Genomic DNA, 25,036 nt, shown 5'->3' on the forward strand with positions numbered 1-25,036 from the left:
TGATTCCTAATACCTCAGAATGTGACCGTATTTGGAAAGAGGACCTTAATAGAGGACATCAAGTTAAAATGAATTCATTAGGGTGGGCCCTAATCCATTCTTCCTGGTGTCCTTTGGAGAAGAGGATGGGGACACACGCAGACACTGGTGATACAATAGCACAGAGAAAAGACCATGGGATGACAGAGAGAGAGGCCATCTGTAAGCCAGGAAGAAAGGTCTCAGAAGCCTCCAAATCTGCTGTCACTTTGATTTTGAACTTCTAGCCTTTAAAAGAGTAAAAAAAAAAAAAAAAAAAACAAAACACGTTTCTGTTGTTTAAGCTACGCCATCTGTTGTATTTGGTTATGGAAGAAACTACTAGAATGAAGAACTAGAAACTAGTACTATGAAACTACTAGAGCAAGTTAGGCTGGTAAAAGTGTGGCAGGAAGAAGGAAACTGCTCCCTTCTGAGTATCTGCCAAGACATGGGAGAACCTCGGCTCTGAAAGTGAGGGAGGAGCAGGGGCAAGATGTATACACGACCCAGTTAGGGTCACTCTGAAGTGATGTGGAACGCAACCCACACACTGCAACAACTTCTGAGCTCTTTGGTCCGGGGATAAAAATCCAAAACGATATTTACTTCTACCGAGAAACGATTTTACTTTATTTTTGTATCGAGTGTGAAGCATCTGGGGTATTCAGGTGATAAGAGCAGCTGGGAGGTGGAAATGGCTCTGAAGATCAACACTAGAGATACAAGATTGGGTGCTATTTTACAAGATTAGTTTTTTAAATTTTCATAAAATATATATTTAACTCTTTGGTACTTCTAACCATTCCTAAGTGTGCAGTTCACAGACATATTCACGATGTTGTGTAACCATTATCACATCTAACTTTTCCATCACTCTCAGCAAAAAGTCTGGAAACTCCCCCCCTTTCCCTCCCCTCAGTCCCTGGTGACTTCTATTTTACTTCCTGTTGCTATGAATTCGCCTATTCCAGGAAGTTCATATAAGTAGAATTATACAATCTTGCATGGGACTAATGTTTGAAGGCCTAGAAACAAACAATGCCACTGGAAAAATCTCGGCAGGGGAAGGGAGGTAATGACCAGTGTTAGGGAAAATTAAGGAAAAGGCCCAGTAGTCTGGCTCTCCCTTATTCGAATAATACATGTTATCTTTACCCCTCTTCCCATCTCCCTGATTTCCTTTCCATATCCTCACCAGCACTTGTTCGTGTCTTTTTTTTTTTTTTAATTTTTTTTTTTCAACGTTTATTTATTTTTGGGACAGAGAGAGACAGAGCATGAACGGGGGAGAGTCAGAGAGAGAGGAAGACACAGAATCGGAAACAGGCTCCAGGCTCTGAGCCATCAGCCCAGAGCCCGACGCGGGGCTCGAACTCAGGGACCGCGAGATCGTGACCTGGCTGAAGTCGGACGCTTAACCCACTGCGCCACCCAGGCGCCCCGTGTTCGTGTCTTTTTAATAACAACCATTCTAACAGACGTGAAATGATATCTCATTGTGGCTTTAATTTGCATTTCGCTGATGATTAATGATGTTGAGCACCTTTCCATGTACCTACTGGGCATTTGAATATCTTCTTGGAAAAAAATATCTTGAACATTTTTTTTTTTTAAGTTTACCCACTTATTTTGTGAGAGAGAGAGAGCATGCCTGCACACATGTGAGCAAGGGAGGGGCAGAGAGAGAGGGAAACAGAATCCCAAGCAGGCTCTGTGCTGCCATGGTGTCAGTGCAGAGTAGGATATGGGGCTTGATCTATCCCACCAACCCAGAGATCAGACCTGAGCTGAAACCAAGAGTCAGTCATACTTATCCGACTGAGGCACCCAGGCGCCCTGGAGAGAAAAATCCATTCACACACTTTGCCCATTTTTTAAATTGGACTACTTATCTTCTTGCTATTGAGTTGTATGAGTCCCTTAAACATTTTGGATAGTAACCTCTTATCAGATGTGTGGTTTGCAAATATTTTCTTCCCTTCCATAGGTTGGCTTTTCATTTTGTTCATTGTGTCTTTTGCTGTGCAGAAGCCTTTTAGTTTCATGTGGTCCCATTTATTTACATGTGCTTTTGTCACTTATCCTTTAGGTGTCACATCCAAAAAAGTCACTGCCAAGATTGACATCAAGAAGCATTTTCCCTGTGTCTCCTTCTAGGAGTTCTATGGTTTCAGATTGTACACATAAGTCTTCAATCCATTTAGAATTTTAGTATGTAGTGTCACCTTTTCTCTGGCAATTAACCATATATGAACCTTTTACATTTCTTGTATTTTTAGTAAAGTACTTTAACGTTCTTTTCATAGTTTATTTTTTCCCATGAATTTATATCTTGTCTCTACAAGCATAATGGTAAGCACTTTCAGACTAAACCATATCGTACAATTTACCTTCCCATCATGCCTGGATCAATGTTTTGCACATAATAAGAAACTGATAATTTTCCTTTGTCTATTTGTTTTCTAGAAACTAAGGATGCAAGAGAAAAATCTCTACACCAAAAGAGAGAAAAAGACACAATTTCTTTGTTTGGCAATGTGACCATGAGCAGGCCACTTGAAGAATTTTTCTAGCCTTTTGTTATTGTGCCTGTTACACGAATATCTGATAATTAAAAAGATCCTTTATCATTTTACAATTCAGAGTCTAGCCTGTTTTAGTTAATCTTAACTAAACACATTATAGATGGAATCTTAAAAATCAACAAGTATGTACTTTAAAAAAAAATGATTGCAGATTGCTCTAAGTAAATACGCATGCAGATTATGCTTTCTTCCTTAACAGTCTATTCAACAAATTAAAGGTCAGAAGGACAGTATTATACTCTCAGCCCAATTCATGTTCTGTGAAAATGAAATATACTGACGTCCTATATTCTACTGGGACACATGATCTGTACCTATTTTCAGCCCATGGCTCTTCACACTCCATTGTTTAAAAATAGATCAGTTCTGAACTTTGGAGACAGACTCAGAAGGGCATTAACCTCTTTCTCGACAGTTAAGTTTGCCATTTTGCTCTAATCGAATAAGTATAAATCTGATCATGTTAAAAATAGACCTTCTTACTTTGTACACACTCCAACAGGCTCCCATAAGCAGAGGGGTATAGTTCACTGAATTTTTCTAATTAGTTTTTTTAGTTTTAAATACACTGCCTGCTTTTGCTAAAGCATTCATCAGTCTTACGATCGTAACATTTCAATGCCAAATTTTGATGCTAAGACATTGTCTCCAGAAAGCTGGCTGTTAAAATGAAGGAAAGGCTTTATTAGCAGATCGTTTGGATACATTCCAGAAGAAATGAGACATATGATAAGAATGGACACTCCCTCTTCTGTGTGGCCTAACATCCTCTGAATAACCCTCTCATGGCACTCATATACAGTTATAATTGATTATTTAAATTTCTGTCTCTCACTAAGCTGCAAGAACTATGAGAGCTGGGACTGTATCTTATTCTTCACTGGATCAGAGTAATACTTGAAATTAAATTTTCCTGTGCACTTATTATGTGCCAGGTGCATTTCTAATTTTTTTATATTTTTTGCTAATTTAATCTTTAAATTTTTTTTTAATGTTTATTTTTTGAGAGAGACAGAGACAGAGTGTGAGCTGGGGTGGGGCAGAGAAAGAGGGAGATACAGAATCCGAAGCAGGCTCCAGACTCTGAGCTGTCAGCATAGAGCCCAACGCAGGGCTCGAACTCATGAACCATGAGATTATGAACTGACTCGAAGTCAGATGATTTAACTGACTGAGCCACCCAGGCACCCCCACTCATTTAATGTTTATAACAACTCTATGAAGTAGTTAATCTCACCATCATCCACATTAAAAAATGAGGAAAGGGAAATACATTCAAGTTACTAAACAACCCAAGTCATACATATAGTAAGTTGTGGGGCTGGATTTAAATGGGGCTGGTGGAAACAGGGCCATGCTCTTAACCGTGATGCTGCATAGCCCCTTCGTAGTAGTTTCTCATTCATTATTTGTTGTACAACTGAAAGTATACATATGACTATTAATGGCACTGAGCATATCATAAAAGGGATTTAAACTATTCAAAACAATAAAACTGAATACAGAGCAGTTGTGGGAAAATAGGCGCATATTATAAGTGAATGGAAGGAGAAGCAAAAGCTCTCTAGGTAGAGCCAGGTCAAATAACAACTGGAGGGAGGGGAGGTTTCTAGACATCACTTAGAATGGGCTTTGCAGACTCAGAATCTTGACCAGACACAGCCACAGAGCAACCAGAAATCGAAGATTATAGATAATGCATACATACATCATAAAATAATAGCTTTAATTTGAAATGCCAAGTTTCTGAGTACCATCTCAAAGTTTTTCTCAGAAAATTATAGTTGTTCTGGTCCATGTATTTTAGTTCACAGTGAAATGAAGATAATTTTTTAAGATGACTTTACAATCCCTCCTCAGAATGCTGACAATTGTAGTGGAGCCAAGTGCTCAGGTCATAGTGGCCTAAGTGAGGACGGTCATGCAACTTCATTTGCCATCTTTACCTCATGAGGTGGCTCCTACTTCGGTTTGGACAGGGAGACCAGCAACATTTGTTTCACGAGCCACTGACAACACTCTAGTAAGACTAGGAACAGAATCTTAAAAAAAATATTTTTGTCTATTCTATGGATGTTACTAGGTTATAGAAATTTTACAGAGTATCTATATACCTTCTATAGTGATACTCTATTGAAATGTCCCCTTATCCCATCCTGACTGCACTAAATCACTAATGAAAATACCCTGAAGAAAGTGAAAAGTAAAAACATCCATGAGCAAAATAGGACCTTCTGGCATATCGTATATACACAAGAATCAAAATCACAGAGCCGCCTGGGTGGCTCAGTTGGTTAAGCGTCCGACTCTTGGTTTTGGCTCAGGTCATGATCTTAGGGTTCACGATTTCGAGCCCCGTGTTGGGCTCCGTGCTGACAGTGTGAAGCCTGTATGTGATTCTCCCTCTCTTTCTCTGTCCCTAACACACTCATGCATGCTCTCTCCCTCCTTCTCTCTCAAAATAAGTAAATAAACTTAAAAAAAAATCAAAAAACATGGAGGAATCTAAAGATACCAGCATCCTTTTGTTATATCTGAGAAACCATATTTTCCATACTATAATGGAAAGTGGTATTAAGAGAATTCTATGGCCAGAGCACTTCATAGTTCTGGGCATCACTTTTTATCCACGTGAACACTACTGTTTTGTTGACAAAATGTTCTCTCTGAGCTCTAACAATCAATGATTCTTTGAGATGATTTGCCAAGTGTGAGATTAATACTTTCTTTGCATTCGTTTACTTATCCAACAAGTAGTTATTAAATATATACTGCCTAGGGACTGAAGTTATGGTGGAAATCAAGAAAGACAAAACCCTTGCCTTCTTGGATCCAAGACAATACAGTGGATGTACCCAGCAAAAAGGCTTATGTTCAGAGAAGGACTTCAAGAGAACGAATTCAGATAAACTTCTCAAGGAGGGCCTCTTTGAGAAGGTACCATTTTTATGGAGACTGGGACAGTAAGAATGAACCAGATATTTGTTAAATTTGTCTTCAACATATGAAAAGATAAATCACCTAATTCATGACACAGAAATAGAAACAAAGGAGTGTACTTGATGAAGCAGTGTTTTTGTAGTAACTGCTAACTGAATTAATTTGCATATGCATGGTATAAGATTTTTGTTAAGATCGTAGGTCATGCGAAAGAAATTCCTTCTGCCATTTTACACCTTTGGGGGTCTTCATATTTAAAAGTATTCAAACACATTAAAAATAAACTGGGCTATAAAATGGATACAACATAATGGCTTAATTGATTATGAATATAGAATAATTTTCACATTCCTTAACATTGCATTTTATGTTTTTACTCAATAGGTCTTTTGCATATGTTTTTGAGAGTCTGAAGGCTTGACCTACCTTTCACTTCTACGCATTCCTGAATACTCTGACTTGTGTTAGGGTAGAAATCACTGCTCTTTAGTATACATTAGCATCTCATATTAGGCTACATAGTTTCATAAAAATGAGCCTTCTGTACAATAAAGTATTTTAAGTTAAAACTCTTGTTGCAATATAAAATGGTGGTTGACTCAAAATTGAACATATGATTAGCGATTATATATGTTATATATATATATATTATATAGCAATTATATGGTGTGTGGTGTATACCATACATATCTTATATTTTTACCTTTTGTCACAAAATACATATCAAATAGTCCAGCTTTCCCCTTCCAAGTATTCTACTTTCATTCATTTGACAGTGATGGGATCAGTCATTCAATGTCTTCTATGTGCCGGGCACTTTCTAGACACTAGGAGCACAAGAGTGACCAAAATATGCCTTTGCCAAGTTGATGCCTCATCTTCTAACTGGAATGAAGCTTTTGATGAAATAATGTAATTTATTACTTTAAAAAGATTTCTCATGATCTACCACGATGACTTTAATACAGCGGGTACATAACACTCTAATTTAATAGGCAGCAAGATGTATTTCTCATTGTTCTTATTGAACTTTTCTCTGGCTTTTTTAGATTCATGTTTTATTTGAATAATGACTCTTGTTATCTCTCTGCTATATGTTTCCTTACTTTCTTGACCCATCTATTTCGTTTCTAATAAAGTCTTACCTCAGTATAACATTAAATTTATGCTTTTGCATGATTCTGATGCCAGAAGTGCAAAAACTGAAAAGCAGGGGAACAAATGCAGAACATTGTTTTCACGTTTTTAAGGTGTTAAGTGTCTGAGCACACCATGATTCCACTTACAAAATCTCTATTTTTATTAAGTAGTCACAATTCTCACTCTGTTTTTCATTCATAATTCTGTTAAAGGCCATTCAGTCAGTAAATATTTGATGAGTTTCTACTATATGCTGGTCAATAAAGGTATAAAGATTAAGGCATAGCCTCTATCCTCAAGAAAATCATAGTCTTAGACAAACAATAAACCGACAAATGATAAATACAATGTTAGAGACAGAGCGGTCAGGAAAAATTTACGAAGAAGTTCACGTGTGGTAAGAGTGTTTAATGGGAAGTGGAAGGTAAGCTGAGTAGAAAGGAGTGAAGATAGAGTAGCATGAGGAAAGGCAATGAGGCGATTCATAGTACTTTCTCTTTTCCCCAGAAAATTATGAACAGTTTCCTGTTGATGAAGTGTTAATGAAAAAAAAAAAGTAAAGATGAAGGCAGGGCATGGAGCATCTCATATGTCATGTCAAGGAGCTTGGACTTTTCCTACAGGGGATGGGAGATCATGATCAGGTTCTAGGAAGAGAGTAGAGTCATGACATTTGTGTTCTATATCAGTCAGTATGGTGGCCATGTGATAGTATCCGTTTGAACTGAGGTCAAAAGCAGGGAGAAAAGCTGTGAGTGAACTTCAGAAGTTGAAATAAAAGACACGAAGACTCTGGACCATGGTGTTTGAAAATATAAGGAAATTGGACATATGTCTTCATATGGCTGTGGATGTTTGGTAGTGGGTAAAAATGAAAAGTGAATTTTTTTCCACTGAACACCAGAGTAAATTAGTGTGTGGCAAGAGGAAGGGTAGTTAATAAAATGCACATGGTTAAGAAGATGCACTTGTTATTCTGATTTCACACTACAATGAGTATCTTCAGCACAGGGGAATGCTTCCCATTTAAGCATGAAACTTCTTAGGCTTCATTTTTACACTCACTTTTTCTGTCCACTTTCCGTATTCCCTCAATGACATTTTACGCTGGAATCCTAACATTTTCCTGCTTCTTTGAAATATATCCTTAGTTTTATCATATCTTCCTGTCTTGATTTAGTCTTAATCTCTGATACCCTCTCTTGGTTACCTTTGTTTCCCTGCTATGGCCTCTCCCATCCTGCCTCTGAATTCCTCTGGGCCCTTGAGAACCCAGCCTGGCTCCAGTGTCCTGAGCTTCTGCCTTTCAATGAAGGGGATTTGAATTTAAAGCAAATTCTGTAATCCAACAAAGAGATAAACCAAAGCACACTGATATATATTTTTTAGAAAACTATACATTATTTTGTTTCTAAAACTACAACAAAGAATGGAGTTTGAATTGTGTTTCCCAAAGCAAAACAATTTGTGAGTCTTACTTGAGGTATTTGTAAAGAAAATAAGCTAATCAACAGCAGATATTTAATTCCTTTACTGACAAACTCTTAATTGATAGTTTAAGGCTCAAAAAAAAAAATACAAATAACTTTTAGGGGATGCAGAAGCTTGGGAATGGTTATAAATGGTAAAGATATTAGTTGCAATGAAAATATTTATTGAGCATTTGATATATGCTACATGCACTAGAGATTTCAAGAGAAATTTAAAATATAGATAAGTCTTTGGTCTTAAGGAACTTTCAAGACCAAAGTGGAGAAAACAAATGTGAAGCAATAATGATAACATAGACAGAATGGATAAGGAGCCCACAAGAGCTGTAGACTCAGTGCATTAGGGGGTCAAAGAAAAGAAGGATCAAATCTAGCATGGAAAATCAAAAACAAGTTATGAATAAAGAAATATTATTTGAACTAGATTTTGCTAACAGACGAGAGACATTTCTGAAAACCATATGAAGCAAGGTGAGAAATTATAATTGATTTTTGCAAAACAGCAAGTTGCACAGTTTGGCTGTAGGCCACTCTGGAACATGTGGAGCAGCAGGGAAAGTAAAGCTGGAAATTTAGCTGGGACCAGAGCACAGAAGGGCTGGAATACGAGTCTAGGGAGACTAAATTGGATTTATTTTGTATGTAAAGAGAGAAAGTTTCTCAGGAGAGAAATGAGTAGCTCATCCTCATTAAAAAAAAAAAAAAAAAAAAAAAAAAAAGATTAATCTAGCAGCAATGTTTTAAGTGGCAGTTAGAGAAGACAGCCCAGAGACTGGAAGGCAAAGTAAGGAGACAGTGCCAACTGTCCATGTGAGAGGACTAAGGTTAGGGCCAAGGCACTGGGGAAGGCAACAAGGGCACAGTGGGAGGTACTGCTACAGTGCACTGATGGCATTTGGTGATTGGATGTGCAGAGCAGAGAAAGTTTCCAAAAAGACTATAATTTTACATTCCAATTGACTTGAGAGAACGACTAAAACATTTACTGAAACACTTCAAAAGAAAAATGGTTTAGTCATGATAGATAACGACTATATTACATAGCTTATTATATATACCATGTAGATTTAAGAAAACAGCATATTGGCAAGAACTTGGAGCTCATAATTTACAGAAGTAAGGTACAAGAAGACATAAATTTAAAAAGAACAGATTAAGATATGCAAAATGAGAAGCCAATGGCTTATTCATGGTTCAGTGTTAAGGAAGTCCAAAAAAGAGATTCAGGATGTGTGTTTTGTTAACACTTTAAAAAGTACCACCAAGGGCTCAAAGGCAAAGGCTTTGATGAGTAACAGGTTTCTGATAACTTGCAAGGAAACAACTTTGGTAAAGGAGTGCAGATCAAACCACAGTGTAATGATTACACAGCTCTCTTTTGAGAAGGTTGGTAGTAAAAGAAAGAAGGGAAAGAAAAGCACTATAAGAAATATGAACAATTATGTGAATATTCCTTTGATCAGGAGTGACCTGAATATTCAAGTGGGCAGACAGAAGACTTCTGGGGAGGTATGGAAAGAAGATGCAAGGCAAACAGGGGATTATTGACATTCAAGTGTTTTTGTTTTTTTTTTAAGTGTGTCTATTTTGAGAGAGACAGTATGAGCGGGGGAGGGACAGAGAGAGAGGGAGGGAGAGAGAATTCCAAGTAGGCTCCTTGCTGTCTCCATGCCGTCAGCACAGAGCCCAATGAGGGGCTCAAACTCACGAAATCATGAGATCAAGACCTGAGCCAAATCCAAGAGTTGGATGCTTAACCAACTGAACCACCCACGCACCATGACATTGAAGTGTTTTAATGAGGAAATAGGAAATGAATTACTTGCAACAGGTCAGGTTCGTCTATAATCAGTCTAAGGAACAAACAGGTAAAATGAACATGGAAGGAGAATAGAAATCAAAAAAAAGATAAAGAGTTCAGTTAGCAAGAGATGACAGAGTGTAAGGTTGAAAAGATATAGATAATGAGGACACACGAAAGAATTTTTATGACTAAGGATACAGAAAATACCGTTCTGACAGTCATAATTAGAAGAAAAATGTTCCAGTACTTTTTTTTTTGAACAATCGAATCTGTATATGAGAGAACATATAGGAGAAGAAAAGCAAAGCAATGGGTTCTGATTCCTCTCCTGAGTAGTGTCATAACATGGACTTGAAGATTTGTCATGAAAAGAGAAAATAAACCATGACCATGTACCATGGATATCGAGGACGAGAAATCTTACCTCTCTCAGAGGATCGTTGAGTTCATTGAGAATGTTTTCCTCATCAAAGATTTTGCCTTGGTATCTGTGTTCATAATAATCGTGTATCTTCTGACGCATATCAGCTGGTAACTTATGGAAGGACATGTATTGTTCCACTTGTTTATACTGTAAGGAATGGAAAATGGAAATTAGAAAACATCGTTATGCTGCATGAAAAATTATCATGTTACTTCGTCATGCTCAATATTCAGTAACATTTGAATAACAGTAACAAAAAGAAGAAATCTTTTAAGGGGAAGGAACCAATGTACTAGGCTATAATGTACCTACCCTGCGTGACATGTTATGCAAGGAATTTATTAGGTAAACATTTCCTGTAAAGAACTGAGATGTTGTTGAGGGGCAGGAAAGGAGCTCTGAGTGAATTTAAGGGTGTCATCCCAGAAAAGCCAGTGATGGGGCAAGAAAAAAAGTGATGTTATTTTCTTGGAATCTTTGTTCAGCCGAGTTCTAAAAAAAGTATCAGGTTGAGGTTTGGTGCCTCATCTGGATAGAATCTCCTAAGTTTGGGTAGTACAAAAGGTTCTATCTTAGACGTTATAGCAAAAGATCAGACCTAGTTAAAATTTGAATTTCGTGACAGAGAGCTTGGCAGCTGTTTGTAAGTCACTGATACTCAAGCAACACAGATGCCCTGTAGAGTAAGAGAATATGTCACACTTTAATTTAGGACTTTAGAGACTATCAGGGTGAGACTAGATCCAGATAATTTTACAGCTGAAAGTGAACTCAGACATTTAAGTTCATTTAACCAAGAAGTTCTTTTTTTTTTTTTTTTGATAGAAAAATCCTTTAATCAAAACAAGTTTACAATGTTGACACTTATGGCTTAACTAGAATAAATCTGTTCAAATTTAAGTTGTATTAAGGACCAGATATAGTGTAATATCAATAGTTCCCTCAAAACAGTGGGTCCTGGTTCCATTGTAAGACCTCTCAAAAAGCAAAACTCCAACTGTTGAAATAATTCACTTTTCATCTATAGATGAAAGCAATTACCTGAGAGGTCAAAAACATACAATGCATGTCACATGCAAACACTGGTATTAGTATTAAGCCTTTTCCGCATATTCATAGTTTTGAAACATGAGAAGTGTCTTAGCTACTGAAAACCACCAACTGACCTAATATTCAAAATATCTTAGAAATTCTATCTGCTAAATTACCCTTAAGTTTTGTTAACGTTGGTTTACCCTGACTTAAGTCCATATATATGAATATACAGACCATCGAAATACTCCTTTACTTTGTCTTACTGCCTCAGAGCAACATGTATTTCTAACTCCTCACAATTCTGTCACATGCAGGATCTCTAAATAATAATCCCCTTCTGATATAGCCTTGTTTTCAAATAGGTTAGTTTTCTTATATAGTATTTACTATTTACTGCGTAAGAATCATGGATTTTTTTTCCAATTAAAAAAATACTCAGTGACTTCCTTAAATGAGTGTGACTTTTTAAAAATTCAGAAACTTGAGACAGTTCTCAAAAATAAACTTTTATCATTTACTTTTAGTTTCAGCTACTAGTGCCTGTAAAGGATCTTAGATGGTAGAACCCTAAAGCCAGATTCATTCCTATATATACCTATTCTGCTTTCTGCAGGGAAGTCACGTGACTTCACTGAATTCCCAGCCATAAAACCTAAATTACCTTCGAAAGTTAACATGAGTTTTGTACCTCATAGAATTGTCAGTTCAACGTCAGTTGGGTATCTAGTTGTCATACAAAAAGGCATACAGACCACAAATCGTTACAAAGCAGCAGGATAATAATGTAGCACAATGTAGACTGTGAGATTAAAATTAACTTTTGATAAAATAAGTGAGTACTTGTATAGAAGTAACATTTTATCTACCATAAAAATCTTATCTACCATAAAAATCTTAAACTTGATTGTTTATAACACTTGGGGTGAGGTTGCCTTTTGGGATTACAGATTTTTCAGGCTTAACTCCAGAGATTGATTCCCTCAATGTATTCGCTTTTGTGAATTTACACACACTCATACATACACATATACACTTTGAAAATAAATCCCTGCTATTCAAACAAGAGCATAGATATTACCTAGGATCTTATTAGAAGAGAATTTCAGGCTTTACCCCGGACCTTTGAAATCAGAGTCTACATCTTAAAAAAAAGATCATCAGATGACTTATACACATTTAAGTTTGAGAAACATTCCCTTGGGACACCTGGGTGTCTCAGTTGGTTAAGCGTCTGACCTTCAACTCAGGTCATGATCTCACGGCTCTTGAGTTTAAGCCCTGCATCAGTCTCTGTGCTAACAGCTCAGAGCCTGGAGCCTGCTTTGGATTCTTTGTCTCACTCTCTCTCTGTCCCTCTTACGCTCGTACTCTGGTTCTCTCTCTCTCTCTCAAAAACAAATAAATGTTAAAAAATTTAAAAAAGAGAAACATTCCCGTGATGTTGCAAATACAGATGGTCATGAGACCACGCTTTGAAAAAATTAATTAAAGCCCCCAAACTAGTCTCATCGCATAGATGATAAAATGAATACAAATAAAAAAGTATGCAATAAAACTGGATAAATATACTGGAAAAGGACTCTTCCCTTAAACAAAATACATTTGATGTGTTTTGGAGAACACATGGATATTTTCTTCTCACATCTTTTCCTGATGAAATAGCTCTGACTAGAAGATATAGCTCTCCCAACTGTTTGTCCACAATTAGTGTAGTAATTCGTACATGATAAAACATTTATCTAATCAGAGACAGCAACCTATTACATTTCTTTAAGTTTGTGTACATAATTTCCTTTCACATAACATTCCTAGTTTTTAGACTTCCCTTTTGAGATTAGTATTTTTAAAGGAAATACAACTTTGTCATGAGACTTCCTTTATTTGGTCACCAGGCTGTCCCCCAAGTATTTAAAGCCTGCAGGCCTATATATATCTCTTTCTCTCTGTCTGAAGCAACTTGATTATGATTTAGGCATTTTAAATTCAGGCACCAATTCTGTCACTGTCATAGTGTGTACGTAGCTTCTAGTATGTACTTGAGAAGGATTGCTTAATTTTTCCTGAAGAGCTCAAAACCTGCATGCCTATTTAACCTTGGTAACCCGCTTGGAGAGACCTAGGATTCAGTCTATTTGTAACTCATGCGATAGTCCATTAGAAAGAAGCTTCAGTGACCTCTATAAGACTACTGTGTAGGATAAAGTTGATTTGCAGCTGGACTCAAAAAGCTCTATCATTATTTCTGGAGACATCTGTATATCTGATTTTTACTTTTACCCAAAAAGAGGGCAGTGGGATATCTGATGTATTGTTTAGGGTCTAAGGCTCCTCTGGAAACCCCCAAGTTTAACGTTTGCACTAATGATTTGCAACTAGCTGACCTGGTTTGCTTATTCTGGCTTGACTATTTAAAAAGCCATTGATGGCTTGGTTGCTGACCTCCCCCACAAACCAAGCCTCCTTGCCCAGATTGTGATGGATCAAGCCAGAAACTCAGCATGTTCCACATGCCCAAAGATGGGGTATTTTATTTAAAAAAAAATTTTTTTTTCACCGTTTATTTATTTTTGGGACAGAGAGAGACAGAGCATGAACGGGGGAGGGGCAGAGAGAGAGGGAGACACAGAATTCGAAACAGGCTCCAGGCTCTGAGCCATCAGCCCAGAGCCCGACGCGGGGCTCGAACTCACGGACTGCGAGATCGTGACCTGGCTGAAGTCGGACGCTTAACCGACTGCGCCACCCAGGCGCCAGATGGGGTATTTTAAAAGGAAATACTCATGCTGGGGAAAGGCTCTTCAGCTTCTCTTGCTTGTCTGCATTCTTTCTCTGAAGCACTGTATCCTTTGCCTTTAAATAAATAAAATAAAAGTCTGGTGGATCCTGTTAAATATTCAAACTTGGTAAAACAATAAAACAGCTTAAGACGACAGGACTGCCACAGTTTTTCTTATTGCATTGATGAAAATCTTTCAGTTCTGGACAAATAAAGGATTCAACTTTCTTCAGGACCAGTAGTGGTCAAATAATCTCTGCTTACTTTTCTCAACAAACTGTCCAAACTGGTTGGACTGGTAAGAATCTTTAACCTTAACCAGGATACTAAACTCTAGATTTCTCTGTTCTTTGCATTCATCTCAGGGGGTATGGGAGACAGCATTAAAAGTTAGTAGCATTTTATTCATTTTTAAGAAATCTGTGACTATGTGTAAGGGCCTACTCATTTAGAAAACAAATAATGTGTTCAATGTCTATCTCTGGAGTTGGAAAACTAATCCTTGATTAGCTAATTATAAATGTTATACGTAAAATTATTTCATTTTTATGGAAAGTCAGGATTGATTGAATATAGTTATTTTGCCTCATAAAAATCATTTAATCACTTTAGACTTTGACCAATCTACAGTAAGAACCTTATACTACATGATCTTTGTTCTTTCAGACTAAAGTTCTATGAGTATTTCTTGTCATTTAATCATACTGAGTTCAATTTGATTTGACCCATATTACATATTTTAAACATTAATTGATTTATAGTAATTACTGATCTAACAGATGCTAACGGATTGCTGTGTGCCAATGGTTCTCAAGGTACAGTTGATAAAACACCAGTATCACTGGGGAACTTGTTAGAAATGCATGGTTGAAGTTTTCACCCCAGATCTACTAAATCAGAAACTCTGAATTAGAAATTCTAGCAGTCTGTGTTTTAACAAGCCTTCCCTACACTAAAATATCAGAACCACTTCTATATGCTAAGTAGTGAGTTAATTTGGGGCATAAAGAAGCACGTTTGAGTGAGAGTAGGGGATAGAAAGGAAATCCAGTTTTGACAAGTTAAGTTTAAGATGTCCATGGCACATCCTAATGCTTATATGTAGGTCAGGCACTTAAAAGAAAAGATATACACATAATCAATGATTAAGAGATCACTAAGGGAGAATGTGTCAAATAAAAGGATTTTTTAAAGTGGAACCATGGGGCACCTGGGTGGCGCAGTCGGTTGAGCGTCCGACTTCAGCCAGGTCACGATCTCGCGGTCCGTGAGTTCGAGCCCCGCGTCGGGCTCTGGGCTGATGGCTCGGAGCCTGGAGCCTGTTTCCGATTCTGTGTCTCCCTCTCTCTCTGCCCCTCCCCCGTTCATGCTCTTTCTCTCTCTGTCCCAAAAATAAATAAACGTTGAAAAAAAAATAAATAAAGTGGAACCTACGTTTTAAAAGCAGTTGCATCATGGAAATTGATCAAGTTAAGGGAACTGAGATTAGCCAGCGAAATGTGACAGAACCAAAAAACTTGACTCACAGCAAAGAAGGATAAAATTCAAGGGAAAGATAGGGTGCTCAAAAGGAGTATTTCTAAGAAAAGAGGTATTGAACCATAACCACTGAATTTGGGAATTGGGTAATGATCTTTGGTAGAATACAACACTTATTGAAAACGGGGACAATTTATTTTTGTCTGTTTCCCTCATACCTAACAGGACTTGCAAAAATGAATGAAAATATGATGTATGTGCGATGTGAAGAATAAAAATAATAAACTACTCATTGAAAAAGACACCTAGTAGTGGGTGGATAATGGAAAAAACGTAGAAGAGAGCAAAGTTGAAAAAAAGATAAAATGGAAAGGATTCTGTTACTTGTAGTACTATACTGTATGCAAAAGATAACTTGATACATTTGATAGTCACTGATGAAGAGATTTTTGAAAAACAAAGTTGTGAATACAATTCTTTCTTGAATATATAAAGCCAAAAGCTCAAACCGTCAGATCTAAAGAAACTACAGCATTACCATTTAAAATTCTAATGTGTTTTATTTTCAAAATCTTCTGTGCAATTAAAATAGTACATAAAAATAATGTGTGAATATGATACTAAAAATGAGATCTAATAGAGTGTTTATAATGAAGGCAACATTCCATTATTAAACTCATTCCTCCCATGTTACCACTTTTATAACTTTTATTTTTTTATTGTTGAGAGAGAGAGAGATGGAGGAGTGCACAGGGAAAAGCACAAGGAAAACACTTCCCAAAGCCATTGACTGGGAAAATAAGAGAGACTGATTTTTGAGAGTTTTTACAACCACGGGACTCAAAGACTGGAATTTGAGAGGTCCATAACATGGGTGGTATGGAGCCTGGGAGGTGCTGCAGTGCTCCTGTGGAGGAGGGCTGATAGCCCAGGGGCAGACAGCATAATCTGAGAATCCCCTGGGACATACTGAGAGAGATGGTTCCCTCTCTTGAAGCACATCTGCAAGGTGGCATTTCCTCTCTGGATACAAAAGAGCTTGCAGGCACCATTTCCCTCCCCCAACCCGCAGCATAAACTAACTTCAGTAAGCAGCACAGTGCCAACACCAAAAGCCTAAACCACTTACACCAAGCCCCACCTCCTGCCCTCTGCAGATGCTGCATTTCATTGGGAAGTGTGCCTGAGAACCAGGGAAGCAGGCCCCTCCCCCAGAAGACCAGCATAAATCCCTTGCTTGCACCCCTACTGACCAGAGTTCTGCAAAGCTTCAGCTCTGGTGGAGATAGCATAAGGTCTCTTTTAACAAGCAGACCTGAGCATACCTAGTTAAAACTCACCACACTCTGGCCAGGGTCCCAATACTCCCCATTGCAGGCAAGGAGAAACTCTGCAGAGGACTGCCTGAGAGAAATAGAAGCCAAAACACCAGAGCAGAGTGCACACAGCATACACCAAAGACACTTCCTGAAGTGCCAGGCCATGCATGGTATACGACCTCTTTATAAAGCCATTACTTTCAAGAGCAGGAAACATAACAGGCTTTGGTAACACAGAGAAGAAGACAGAGACCTAGACAAAATGCCAAGATGGAGGGATTCATCCCCAAAAAAGAACAAGAAATGGTCACAGACAGTGATCTAATCAAAACAGATATATGCCATATGCCTTATCAAGAAATTAAAGCAGCAATCATAAGGATACTACGTGGGCTTGAGAAAGGCATAGAGGACAACAGGGAGTCCTTTATTATAGATACAAAAGGCCTAAAAGCTAGTCAGGATGAAATGAAAAATGTGGTAACGGAGATTCAAAAATGAGTAAATGTAATGACCACAAGTATGGAAGAAGCAGAGGAATAAATATGTGACATAGAAGATATAATTATGGAAAACAATGAAGCTTAAAAGAAGAAGTAAAGAAAAATGTTAGATCATGAATGTAGACTTAGGGAACTCAGTGACTCCATAAAGTGTAATAACATTCATATGATAGGAGTACCAGAGGAAGAAGAGAGGGAAAGGGGGGCAGAAGGCTTATTTGAGGAAATAATGGCTGAAAACTTCCCTAATGGGGAAGGAAACATACATCCAAATCCAAGAGGCACACAGAACTCCCGTCAAAATCAACAACAGCAGGATAGCAGCAAGACAAATTGTAGTTAAATTTGCAAAATTTAGAGATAAAGAAAAAAATCCTAAGAGCAGCAAGACAAAAGAAGTCCCTAACTTACAAGGGAAGAAAATAAGGTTAGCAGCAGATCTCTCCACAGAATCTTGGCAGGCAAGAAGGGAGTAACATGATCTATTCAATGTGCTGAATGGGAAAAATATGCAGCCAAGAATACTCTGTCCAGCAAGGCTATCATTCAGAATAGAAGGAGAGATAAAGAGTTTTCCAGACAAACAAAAACTAAGAGTCATGACTACAAAACAAGCCCTGCAAAAAATATTAAAGGGACCTCTTTGAGTGGGGGAAAAAAGACCAAAAGTGACAAAGACTTGTAAGGAACAGAAAATCTCCAGAAACAATCACAACACAAGCAATAAAATGACACTAAATTCATATCTATCAATAATCATTCTGAATGCAAATGGACTAAATGCTCCAATTAAAAGACATAAGGTGTCAGAACGGATAAAAAAATAAGATCCACCTATATGTTGCCTATAAGGAGATCGATTTTAGACCTAATGACAACTGCAGGTTGAAAGTGAGGGGATGGAGAACGATTTGTCATGCAATGGATGTCAAAAGAAAGCTGGAGTAGCACCATTATATCAGACAAACTAGATTCTAAGCCAAAGACTGTAACAAAAATAAAAAAGGACACTATATTATAATAAAGGGGTCTATCCAACAAGAAGATCTAACAATTGTAAATATTTATGCCCTCAACTTGATAGAACCCAAATATATAAATAATAGCAAACACAGTGGAGCACATTGGTAATAATACAGTAATAGTAGGGGACTTTAACACCCCACTGACATCAATGGACAGATCACCTAAGGGGAAAATCAACAAGGAGATAATGGCTTTGAATGACACACTGACCCAGATGGACTTAACAGATATATTCAGAACATTTCATCCTAACAGCAGAATACACATTCTTTTCAAGTGCACATGGGACATTCTCCAGAATAGATCACATATTGGGTCATAAATCAGGCCTCAACAGACACAAAAAGGTTGAGATCATACCATGCATATTTTCAAACCATAATGCTATGAAATTTGAAGGAAACTGCAAGGTAAAATTTGGAAAGACCACAAATACATGGAAGTTAAAGAGCATCCTATTAAAGAATGAATGGGTTAACCAGGAAATTAAAGAAAAAATAAAAAATACATGGAAGCAAATGAAAATTAACACAAGACAGTCAAAAACCTTTGGGATGCAGCAAAAGCTGTATAAGAGGGAAGTATATTGCAATACAAGCCTACCTCAAGAAGCAAGAAAAATCTCCAATATAGTACCTAACCTTACACCTAGAGGAACTAAACAACAACAACAACAACAACAACAACAACAACAACAACAACTGAAGCCTAAAGCCAGTGAAGAGGGTAAGTAATGAAGATTAGAACAGAAACAAATGATATAGAAACAAAAAAAATAAACCACAGTAGTAAAGATCAGTGAAACCAGGAACTGGTTCTTTGAAAAAATTAATACAATTGATAAACCCCTAGCCAGACCTGTCAAAAAGAAAAGAGGAAGGACCAAAATAAATAAAATCACAAATGAGAGAGGAGAGATCACAACCAACAGCACAGAAATACAAGCAAATATAAGAGAATGTTAGGAAAAATTATATGCCATTCTGAAAGAAATGAATAAATTCCCAGAAACATAAACTACCAAAACTGAAATGGTAAAAATACAAAACTTGAACAGAATAATAACTGGCAAAGAAATTGAATCAGTAGTCAAAAATCTCCCAACAAATGAAAATTCATGGCCAGATGGCCTTAGAGGGGAATGCTACCAAACATTTAAGAAGAGTTAATACCTATTTTTCTTAAACTCTTCCAAAAAATAGAAATGGAAAGAAAACTTTCAAACTCATTCTACAAGGCCTGCATTACCTTGATTCCAAAACCAATTACCCCACTGAAAAAGAATATTATAGGCCAATATCCCTGATGAACATGGATGCAAAAATTCTCAACAAAACAGTACCACATTGAATCCAATAGTACATTAAAAGGGTTATTCACCATGATCAAGTGGCATTTAATTTTGGACTTCAAGGGTGGTTCAATATTTGCAAATCAATCAATGTGATATACCACATTAATAAAAGAAAAGATAAGATGCATGATCCTCTCAATAGATACAGAGAAAGCATTTGACAAACCACAACATGCATTCCTGATAAAAACCTGTAACATCATAGGGACAGAGGGAACATACCACAACATCATAAAGACCATATATACAAAAGACCCACAGGTAATATCATCCTCAATAGGGAAAGAGTGAGAGCTTTTCCTCTATGGCCAGGAACAAGACAGGATGTTCACTCTCACCATTGTCATTTAATAATGGGAAGTCCTAGTCTCAGCAATCAGAGTACAAAAATAAAAATAAAATAAAATGCATCCAAATTGGCAAGGAAAAAGTCATACTTTCACTATTCATGGATGACATGACACTCCAGGTAGAAAACCCAAAAGACTCCACCAAAATTTTGCTAGAACTGATACATGAATTCAGCAACATTGTAGGATACAAAATCAATGTAGAGAAATAGGTTGTATTTCTAGACATCAATAATGAAGCAGCAGAATAGGAATCAAGGAATCTATCCCATTTATAATTGCACCAAAACCCATAAGATACCTAGGAACAAACCTAACCAAAGAGGTAAAAGATCTGTACTCTGAAAACTTTAGAATCCTTATGAAAGAAATTGAAGATGACACAAATAAATAGAAAAACATTCCATGCTTATAGATTGAAAGAACAAATATTGTTAAAATGTCACTACTACCCAAAGCACTGTACACACTTAATGCAATCCCTATCAAAATACCAACAGTGTTTGTTTGTTTGTTTGTTTTTTTTCCACAGAGCTAGAACAGACAATCCTAAAATTTGTATGGAACCACAAAAGACCCCAAATAGCCAAAGTGTTCTTGAAAAAGAAAAGCAGGGCTGGAGTCATCACAATTCCAAATTTCAAGCTATATTACAAAGCTGTCATGATCAAGTCAGTACAGTACTGGTACAAAAACAGACACATAGATCAATGCAACAGCACAGAACACCTAGAAATGGACCCACAACTATATGGTCAACTCATCTGCAAAGAAGCAGGAGAGTATATCCAATGGAAAATAGACAGTTTCTCCAACAAATGGTGTTGGGAAAACTGGACAGTGACATGCAGAAGGATGAAACTGGACCACATTCTTGACCATACACCAAATACATTCCAAATGGATGAAAGACCTAAATGTGATACAGGAAACCATACAAATCCTATAGGAGAACACAGCAGTAACCTTTTTGACACTGGATGGAGCAACTTATTAGTAGATACATCTTCTGAGGCAAGGGAAACAAAAGAAAAAATGAACTATTGGGACTTTGTCAAGATAAAAAGTTTCTGTACAGCAAAGGAAACAATCAACAAAACTAAAAGGCAACTGACAGAATGCAAGAAGATATTTTCAAATGATATACCTGATAAGGGATTAGTATCCAAAATTTATAAAGAATTTATTGAACTCAACACCCAAAAAACCAATAATATAGTTAAGAAATGGACAGAAGGCATGAACAGACATTTTTCCAAAGATGACATACAGAGGGCTAATAGACACATAAAAAGACGCTCAACATCACTCATCATCAGGAAAACACAAATCAAAACTATAGTGAGATACCAACTCACACCTGTCAGAATGGCTAAAATTAATGCCTCAGAAAACAACAGATGTTGGTGAGGATGCAGAGAGAGGAGAACCCTCTTGCACTGCTGGTGGGAATGCAAACTTGTGCAGCTGTTCTGAAAAATAGCATGGAGATTTCTCAAAAAGTTAAAAATAGAACTACCCTATGATCCATCAATTGCACTAGTAGGTATTTACCCAAAGGATACAAAAATACTGATTCAAATGGATACATGCACCCGTGTTTATAGCAGCATTATCAACAATTGCCAAATCATAGAAAGAACCCAATATCCACTGATTGATAAATGGATAGGAAAGATGTGGTATATACATATACAATGAATATGTATAAAGAGAATAAAATCTTTTCATTTACCACAACATGGATGGAGCTAGAGTGTATTCTGCTAAGTGAAATAAATCAGTCAGAGAAAGACAAATACATACAATTTCACTCATATGTGGAATTTAAAATACAAAACAAATGAACATGTGGGGAAAGAGAGAGAGGAAGACCATAAAACAGACTCTTAACTATAGAGAATAAGCTGAGTGTTGCTTGGGGGAACGGGAGGAGGGGAGGATAGGCTAAATGAGTGCTGGCATTTAAGGAGGCCACTGTTGTGATGAGCACGGGGTGTTATATGTAAGTGATAAATCACTAAATTCTACTCCTGAAACTAATATTACCCTATTTGTTAACTAATTGGAATTTAAATAAAATCTTGAAAGTAAAAAAAAAAAAAAAGGCTGTAATGATAATTGTAATTCCACACTTTATATAATGAGACTATACAGTTTCAAAGTTTTTATATAGTGAGCCTGCAAATGATTCCAGAAATAATTATTAATGGTAAGATCATTGCCACCAAAAGTCAGCCTCCTTGCTAGAATGTACCACAATCTTTGGAGATGATAGTAAATGTTCCTAGGTAACCTAAGAAAGGGAATCTGGATTCCCACATTTTATTCCTAAGATAAATCTATTTATACAATAATTTTTAAAAATTAATGCAATACTTCATAATATCCTGTGTAGCTAACACTCTACACATTTTATGACCAATAGATAAGAATATACTTTTAAATATTAGTATTAGCATATGCAAATGCTGTATTTATATGGAATCTCATTAGATAATAAATTTAGTGTTACTTTAATAAAATGCTAGGCAAGCATCAGTACTTCAAAAAGTGAAAGTATTATGGATAATTATCAATATATTTCTGGGGATGATATGATATGATATTATATTGTGTAATAAGTTTCAAACAAACCATATGACATCCAAAAAGGCTACTCTGTCCTCTTTATAATATTTGGTAACTATTTTTCCAATACATTTCCAGAATATTCTATTTTACTCACATAATTTATAATGTTCATTTATTTCTTATAGATACACAAAGGAGAAGGAAATATATCTAGATTATACTAAATATAAGGGCTATTAAATAGATAATAAAAATTTTACTGAATATTACATATACTTTATATTATGTTTCCAGCATACATTGAAACTAATATTTTAAATTGTAAAACAAAGAAAAAAACAAGGTGTACTAATTCAACACCTTTTGTGTTGCCTTCTAAAGCTTATTGAAACATCGGAGTTTTTTGGTGCCCCTCATTTCCTGACAGAGGTAGATAATTATCATGACACTTTCTTTAACAACTATATATTTATTGTGAGTTTCAAAGTAACACAGCTCTAATTCTTATTTCTAAAAACATATTTTTATTGTAATTACTTTGGAATAGGTTTATTTAAAAGGAAAGATAAGAATAAAATATCTTCATAGATGGCATTCAATAAGTAGAGGGCAATGAACAAAAAAATTGAATTACACTTTTAGTATTAACCATTGCATAATTTAGTCATACTATTAAAGCATTATTCTATTCACAGATATTTATTGGGAAAATCATTAAACAGCATGTAGCTAAAAATCCAGTTAAGTGAAAATATACACCTGATGCTCAATGAAAAAACATCATTGTAAAAATGGTGTCTGAAATGACATTTTTCATACAGAATAACAATTTCTATAAATTTTATATTCAAATGCTTACATGTTGTAAATTTTAATCATAATTTTAAAAATAATAATAACAGTGAAATATTTAAAGTTGCCCTTCAATGACTGATAATCAATTATCAGTTACTTTTAAAAAATATTTAAGCCAATTATGATTGCATTTATGACTGAGTTATCTTATTTTTTACAAAGATATTTTTAGTATTGTTATTTATTTATTTTTAATTTTTTACGTGAAATTATTTATTTTGAGAGAGAGAGAGGCAAAGGGAGAGGGAAATATAGAGAATCCCAAGCAGGCTCCACACTGTCAGCACAGTGTATTTTGCTAAGCGAATAGCGGGGCTCGAACCCACATACCATGAGATCATGACCTGAGTTGAAATCAAGAGTCGGGTGCTTAACCGACTGAGCCACCCAGGTGCCCCAGTGTTGTCATGTATTTACATGGTAACTGAAGTCATGGTTTCTCTTTTGATCCTACAAATTTAAAATAAATGAATACTTTTATATACACATGTATAGCATATATGTATATATGTGTATAACACATAGCCTATCTGCTATAGGCTCTGTCTTATATACATGTATATAAAGCTAGGTTATATTCAAATGATCTTATCAAGCATTATTTCTAAAATATTTACAGCAAGATTGAACATTTTCAAGAACTATGCTGTAAACACAGCAAAATTCAATTCATACATCCTGAGGAGGGAGTTATATTTTTCAATTGCACTGGAAAAATGGCTGTATTCAAATATACAACCAGTATTCCTCTATTTTTATATTGAGGTGGGAAAAAGTTTTCTTTCAGCAAAAAAGGATTCATCATTATTTTTTGAAATTCTTTAAGTAACATAATTATATAAGAATAATTCATATAATAATAAAAGTATCCTGATATACTTAAATTTGACTTCTAATATAGTAAATGAGGAAAAAAAATTAAGAGCAAATCACACATGAAGGAAAGCAGATGGTTGCTGAGTTCTCTTTTCTGCAGAAGTTTGAGTGAGATACTTCAATTTTATCTTCACTTTTTATCTTTTTTTTTTTTGGAAAGCTGGGTAATGAAACATGGGTTTTCTCTATAAAAGAGGAAATTCTTCAGCTGTCAAGATATGGGGAAATGTTTTTGTGATAGTGAATAAGTATCTACTTGGAATGGAAAACTATCAAAATTACAAGCTAACAGATGATCTTAAAATCCTTACAGAAAATATTATCAGTTAAAAAGTATTACTCCCCCATCCAGAATGATCTCTTCCAATACAAACATACAATTGCCCTCTGGTTTATGGAACCTAGTGCTTTCCATTCAGATATTTCACGACGGATTATACTTTCATATATTTAAAAACAAAATCATTAAAAAAAAACTTGGAAAT

At 36.1% G+C, this 25,036-nt stretch overlaps 1 protein-coding gene across 1 annotated transcript in view; it reads right to left on the reverse strand.

Annotated features, from left to right (window-relative positions):
• The window catches only part of HCN1 (hyperpolarization activated cyclic nucleotide gated potassium channel 1), a 394,718-nt gene that overhangs the window by 62,375 nt on the left and 307,307 nt on the right, over nucleotides 1-25,036 (reverse strand). Inside the window, exon 5 of the mRNA XM_040496732.1 lies at nucleotides 10,405-10,551. Within this exon, the coding sequence (XP_040352666.1) occupies nucleotides 10,405-10,551 (147 nt within the window). The remainder of the gene's footprint in view (nucleotides 1-10,404; nucleotides 10,552-25,036) is intronic.

This window comes from Herpailurus yagouaroundi, unplaced genomic scaffold, assembly GCF_014898765.1.
Source record: "Herpailurus yagouaroundi ecotype Mexico unplaced genomic scaffold, PumYag 29, whole genome shotgun sequence".
Classification (NCBI taxonomy): domain Eukaryota; kingdom Metazoa; phylum Chordata; class Mammalia; order Carnivora; family Felidae; genus Herpailurus; species Herpailurus yagouaroundi.